At 40.5% G+C, this 7500-nt stretch overlaps 1 protein-coding gene across 1 annotated transcript in view; it reads left to right on the plus strand.

Annotated features, from left to right (window-relative positions):
- Positions 1-7500, plus strand: part of arid5b (AT-rich interaction domain 5B) — a 110487-nt gene that overhangs the window by 79599 nt on the left and 23388 nt on the right. Inside the window, exons 5-6 of the mRNA XM_087802531.1 lie at positions 256-392; positions 5390-5639. Coding sequence (XP_087658657.1) covers positions 256-392; positions 5390-5639 — 387 coding nt within the window. The remainder of the gene's footprint in view (positions 1-255; positions 393-5389; positions 5640-7500) is intronic.

Raw genomic sequence — 7500 nt, forward strand, 5'->3', positions numbered from 1 at the left:
ATTTTCTGATAACATTTTTTTATTAAATCACGTGATCGACTCGCGACAGCTTCGCGATCGACGTATTCTGCCCTGGTTTAGATCATGTGACCACAGATTCATGCCGACCCTCTTTGACCTTTCACCTCCTTCATCATCAACTCGTGTGGTTTTCGACTGAAGCACGGAATAAAATCAATAAATATAAAAACAAATGAGATTGAAAAAGATATAAACCACAGAAAAGTTTTGTTTTCATCTCTCGTTTCTTCTCAGCTCCAAACCTGAAGGGACGACCTCGCAAGAAGAAGCTGTCAATCTCCCAGAGGAGGGACTCTCAGGGTCAGTCTCAAGGTCAGGGGTCATCAGGGTCAGTGGCTGCCCTCGACCCCTCGGAGAGCAAGAGTCTGAAGGTGAAGATGATGCTTGTTACTGAAGTTCTGATGCTCTCTGACGTCATGATGATGTCACACATTTGAAGTCTGAGGTCATGATGATGTCACACATTTGAAGCCTGAGGTCATGATGATGTCACACATTTGAAGTCTGAGGTCATGATGATGTCACACATTTGAAGTCTGAGGTCATGATGATGTCACACATTTGAAGTCTGAGGTCATGATGATGTCACACATTTGAAGCCTGAGGTCATGATGATGTCACACATTTGAAGTCTCAGGTCATGATGATGTCACACATTTGAAGTCTGAGGTCATGATGATGTCACACATTTGAAGTCTGAGGTCATGATGATGTCACACATTGAAGTCTGAGGTCATGATGATGTCACACATTTGAAGTCTGACGTCATGATGATGTCACACATTGAAGTCTGAGGTCATGATGATGTCACACATTTGAAGTCTGAGGTCATGATGATGTCACACATTGAAGTCTGAGGTCATGATGATGTCACACATTGAAGTCTGACGTCATGATGATGTCACACATTGAAGTCTGACGTCATGATGATGTCACACATTTGAAGTCTGAGGTCATGATGATGTCACACATTTGAAGTCTGAGGTCATGATGATGTCACACATTTGAAGTCTGAGGTCATGATGATGTCACACATTTGAAGTCTGAGGTCATGATGATGTCACACATTGAAGTCTGAGGTCATGATGATGTCACACATTTGAAGTCTGAGGTCATGATGATGTCACACATTTGAAGTCTGAGGTCATGATGATGTCACACATTTGAAGTCTGAGGTCATGATGATGTCACACATTTGAAGTCTGAGGTCATGATGATGTCACACATTTGAAGTCTGAGGTCATGATGATGTCACACATTTGAAGTCTGAGGTCATGATGATGTCACACATTTGAAGTCTGAGGTCATGATGATGTCACACATTGAAGTCTGAGGTCATGATGATGTCACACATTTGAAGTCTGAGGTCATGATGATGTCACACATTTGAAGTCTGACGTCATGATGATGTCACACATTTGAAGTCTGAGGTCATGATGATGTCACACATTTGAAGTCTGACGTCATGATGATGTCACACATTTGAAGCCTGAGGTCATGATGATGTCACACATTTGAAGTCTGACGTCATGATGATGTCACACATTGAAGTCTGAGGTCATGATGATGTCACACATTTGAAGTCTGACGTCATGATGATGTCACACATTTGAAGTCTGACGTCATGATGATGTCACACATTTGAAGTCTGACGTCATGATGATGTCACACATTTGAAGCCTGAGGTCATGATGATGTCACACATTTGAAGTCTGAGGTCATGATGATGTCACACATTGAAGTCTGACGTCATGATGATGTCACACATTGAAGTCTGACGTCATGATGATGTCACACATTGAAGTCTGAGGTCATGATGATGTCACACATTGAAGTCTGAGGTCATGATGATGTCACACATTTGAAGTCTGAGGTCATGATGATGTCACACATTTGAAGTCTGAGGTCATGATGATGTCACACATTTGAAGTCTGAGGTCATGATGATGTCACACATTTGAAGTCTGAGGTCATGATGATGTCACACATTGAAGTCTGAGGTCATGATGATGTCACACATTGAAGTCTGACGTCATGATGATGTCACACATTTGAAGTCTGACGTCATGATGATGTCACACATTTGAAGTCTGACGTCATGATGATGTCACACATTTGAAGTCTGACGTCATGATGATGTCACACATTTGAAGTCTGACGTCATGATGATGTCACACATTTGAAGTCTGAGGTCATGATGATGTCACACATTTGAAGTCTGAGGTCATGATGATGTCACACATTTGAAGTCTGAGGTCATGATGATGTCACACATTTGAAGTCTGACGTCATGATGATGTCACACATTTGAAGTCTGAGGTCATGATGATGTCACACATTTGAAGTCTGAGGTCATGATGATGTCACACATTTGAAGTCTGAGGTCATGATGATGTCACACATTGAAGTCTGAGGTCATGATGATGTCACACATTGAAGTCTGACGTCATGATGATGTCACACATTGAAGTCTCAGGTCATGATGATGTCACACATTTGAAGTCTGAGGTCATGATGATGTCACACATTTGAAGTCTGAGGTCATGATGATGTCACACATTTGAAGTCTGAGGTCATGATGATGTCACACATTTGAAGTCTGAGGTCATGATGATGTCACACATTGAAGTCTGAGGTCATGATGATGTCACACATTTGAAGTCTGAGGTCATGATGATGTCACACATTTGAAGTCTGAGGTCATGATGATGTCACACATTGAAGTCTGAGGTCATGATGATGTCACACATTTGAAGTCTGAGGTCATGATGATGTCACACATTTGAAGTCTGAGGTCATGATGATGTCACACATTGAAGTCTGAGGTCATGATGATGTCACACATTGAAGTCTGACGTCATGATGATGTCACACATTTGAAGTCTGAGGTCATGATGATGTCACACATTGAAGTCTGACGTCATGATGATGTCACACATTTGAAGTCTGAGGTCATGATGATGTCACACATTGAAGTCTGAGGTCATGATGATGTCACACATTGAAGTCTGACGTCATGATGATGTCACACATTTGAAGTCTGAGGTCATGATGATGTCACACATTTGAAGTCTGAGGTCATGATGATGTCACACATTGAAGTCTGAGGTCATGATGATGTCACACATTGAAGTCTGACGTCATGATGATGTCACACATTTGAAGTCTGAGGTCATGATGATGTCACACATTGAAGTCTGAGGTCATGATGATGTCACACATTTGAAGTCTGACGTCATGATGATGTCACACATTTGAAGTCTGACGTCATGATGATGTCACACATTTGAAGTCTGACGTCATGATGATGTCACACATTTGAAGTCTGACGTCATGATGATGTCACACATTTGAAGTCTGAGGTCATGATGATGTCACACATTTGAAGTCTGACGTCATGATGATGTCACACATTTGAAGTCTGACGTCATGATGATGTCACACATTGAAGTCTGAGGTCATGATGATGTCACACATTTGAAGTCTGAGGTCATGATGATGTCACACATTTGAAGTCTGAGGTCATGATGATGTCACACATTTGAAGTCTGAGGTCATGATGATGTCACACATTTGAAGTCTGAGGTCATGATGATGTCACACATTGAAGTCTGAGGTCATGATGATGTCACACATTTGAAGTCTGACGTCATGATGATGTCACACATTTGAAGTCTGAGGTCATGATGATGTCACACATTTGAAGTCTGACGTCATGATGATGTCACACATTTGAAGTCTGAGGTCATGATGATGTCACACATTTGAAGTCTGAGGTCATGATGATGTCACACATTTGAAGTCTCAGGTCATGATGATGTCACACATTTGAAGTCTGAGGTCATGATGATGTCACACATTTGAAGCCTGAGGTCATGATGATGTCACACATTTGAAGTCTGAGGTCATGATGATGTCACACATTTGAAGTCTGAGGTCATGATGATGTCACACATTTGAAGTCTGACGTCATGATGATGTCACACATTTGAAGTCTGACGTCATGATGATGTCACACATTTGAAGTCTGAGGTCATGATGATGTCACACATTTGAAGTCTGAGGTCATGATGATGTCACACATTTGAAGTCTGAGGTCATGATGATGTCACACATTTGAAGTCTGAGGTCATGATGATGTCACACATTTGAAGTCTGACGTCATGATGATGTCACACATTTGAAGTCTGACGTCATGATGATGTCACACATTGAAGTCTGAGGTCATGATGATGTCACACATTTGAAGTCTGACGTCATGATGATGTCACACATTTGAAGTCTGAGGTCATGATGATGTCACACATTTGAAGCCTGAGGTCATGATGATGTCACACATTTGAAGTCTGACGTCATGATGATGTCACACATTGAAGTCTGACGTCATGATGATGTCACACATTGAAGTCTCAGGTCATGATGATGTCACACATTTGAAGTCTGAGGTCATGATGATGTCACACATTTGATGTCACACTCAATATAAACAACAATAAAGCTAGTAATAAGAATAACAACAAAAACAATAATAACAATATTATAATAAAAACAGTTTTAACAACAACAACAACAATAATAACAATATTAATAATAATAACAACAATAATAATAATAATATCAACAATAATAACAATAGTAATAAGAATAACAACAACAATAGTAATAAGAATAACAACAATAGTAATAATAACAACAACATCAATAACAATAGTAATAATAATAACAATAACAATAGTAATAATAATAACAACAAACTAATAACAAAGAAATAACAAAAACAATAATAATAACAAAAGTAATAATAACAACAACGACAATAATAACAATAGTAATAATAACAACAACAATAGTAATAATAATAACAACAAAAACAATAATAACAAAAATAATAACAAAGTAATAACAACAACAATAATAATAACAAAAGTAATAATAACAACAACGACAATAATAACAATAGTAATAAGAATAACAACAACAATAATAATAACAAAGTAATAACAACAACAATAATAATAACAAAAGTAATAATAACAACAACGACAATAATAACAATAGTAATAATAACAACAACTATACTAATGATTGATCAGAGCTTCTGTAGAAATAAGTTAATTTCAGTGAAAAACTTCCAGTATTGTTTCCAGTGAAAGATATATTTCCACTCAAAGCTCTCCCTGAGCCAGGATCTGATAACCTTGGATTGAGATCAATATCAGCGATTCTCTCCTGAAGCTGGACTCAAACTAATCTTCTCTTCATCTGACCAGAGAAGCTCAAAGATGATCAATGCTCGGAACATCTGTCTCGTCGTATTTCATCCCAGACGTCCTGGAAACTTTGAATGAAATTCCGAAAATTCCTCCAGGTCAAGAGCGGCTGCAAAGCTCCAGCCAACGGGAAGATCAGCTCCAGACACAAAAAGTGCTGCAGCGAGGAGAAGGAGGGAGAGCAGGAGAAGGAGGAGAGGAGAGAGGAGGAGACGGAGGAGAAGAGAGAGGAGGAGGGTTCGGACGAGAGCAGAGAGGAGGAGCAGACGTTCCTCATGGAGCTTTACAAGTACATGAAGGAGAGAGACACGCCCATCGAGAGGATCCCCTTCCTGGGCTTCAAGCAGAGTGAGTTCCTTCTTCTAGTGTGTTGTGTTGCTGTGTTACTGTGTTACTGTGTTGTGTTGCTGTGTTACTGTGTTACTGTGTTGTGTTGCTGTGTTACTGTGTTACTGTGTTGTGTTGCTGTGTTGTGTGGCTGTGTTGCTGTGTTGTGTGGCTGTGTTGTGTGGCTGTGTTGCTGTGTTACTGTGTTACTGTGTTGTGTTGCTGTGTTGTGTGGCTGTGTTGCTGTGTTGTCTTGCTGTGTTGTGTGGCTGTGTTGCTGTGTTGTGTTGCTGTGTTACTGTGTTACTGTGTTGTGTTGCTGTGTTGTGTGGCTGTGTTGCTGTGTTGTGTTGCTGTGTTGTGTGGCTGTGTTGCTGTGTTGCTGTGTTGTGTGGCTGTGTTGCGTCGCTGTGTTGCTGTGTTGCGTCGCTGTGTTGCTGTGTTGTGTGGCTGTGTTGTGTGGCTGTGTTGCGTCGCTGTGTTGCTGTGTTGTGTTGCTGTGTTGTGTGGCTGTGTTGCGTCGCTGTGTTGCTGTGTTGCTGTGTTGTGTTGCTGTGTTGCGTCGCTCTGTTGCTGTGTTGCTGTGTTGTGTGGCTGTGTTGCTGTGTTGTGTTGCTGGGTTGCGTCGCTGTGATGTGTTGCTGTGTTGTGTTGCTGTGTTGCTGTGTTGCGTCGCTGTGTTGCTGTGTTGTGTTGCTGTGTTGTGTGGCTGTGTTGCTGTGTTGTGTGGCTGTGTTGCTGTGTTGCGTCGCTGTGTTGCTGTGTTGCTGTGTTGTGTAGCTGTGTTGCTGTGTTATGTTGCTGTGTTGTGTTGCGTTGCGTTGCTGTGTTGTGTTGCTGTGTTGTGTTGCTGTGTTGTGTTGCGTTGCTGTGTTGTGTTGCTGTGTTGTGTTGCTGTGTTGTGTTGCGTTGCTGTGTTGTGTTGCTGTGTTGCGTTGCTGTGTTGTGTTGCTGTGTTGTGTTGCTGTGTTGTGTTGCGTTGCTGTGTTGTGTTGCTGTGTTGTGTTGCTGTGTTGTGTTGCGTTGCTGTGTTGTGTTGCTGTGTTGCGTTGCTGTGTTGTGTTGCTGTGTTGTGTTGCTGTGTTGTGTTGCGTTGCTGTGTTGTGTTGCTGTGTTGCGTTGCTGTGTTGTGTTGCTGTGTTGCGTTGCTGTGTTGTGTTGCTGTGTTGTGTTGCTGTGTTGTGTTGCGTTGCTGTGTTGCGTTGCTGTGTTGTGTTGCTGTGTTGTGTTGCTCTTCTATTGTTGTAAACCTGCTGCTTAAACAGTCACACGATCAACACAATGAGCAGCAAAGATGGAAAAAGGAAAAGAAAATGAATTTCTTTGTTATTCTGATCGTCGATGAAAATCAATTCTGTCAGAAGCGAGAAAATGTCATTTTGACGAAAGCGAGGCTTTGAGACGCAAATTAAATTGTGATGATTTTCTGCAGCTTATTTATAGACTCGTGTGGATGTTAACTGATGTTAACTGATGTTAACTGATGTTAACAGATGTTAACTGATGTTAACTGATGTTAACTGATGTTAACAGATGTTAACTGATGTTAACTGATGTTAACTGATGTTAACAGATGTTAACTGATGTTAACTGATGTTAACAGATGTTAACTGATGTTAACTGATGTTAACAGATGTTAACAGATGTTAACTGATGTTAACTGATGTTAACTGATGTTAACTGATGTTAACTGATGTTAACAGATGTTAACAGATGTTAACTGATGTTAACTGATGTTAACTGATGTTAACAGATGTTAACTGATGTTAACTGATGTTAACTGATGTTAACAGATGTTAACTGATGTTAACTGATGTTAACTGATGTTAACAGATGACTCATTATGACTCTCTGTATGACTCATTATGATTCTCTGTATGAC

The sequence above is a fragment of the Callionymus lyra genome, chromosome 11 (assembly GCF_982586985.1).
Source record: "Callionymus lyra chromosome 11, fCalLyr1.hap1.1, whole genome shotgun sequence".
NCBI lineage: Eukaryota > Metazoa > Chordata > Actinopteri > Syngnathiformes > Callionymidae > Callionymus > Callionymus lyra.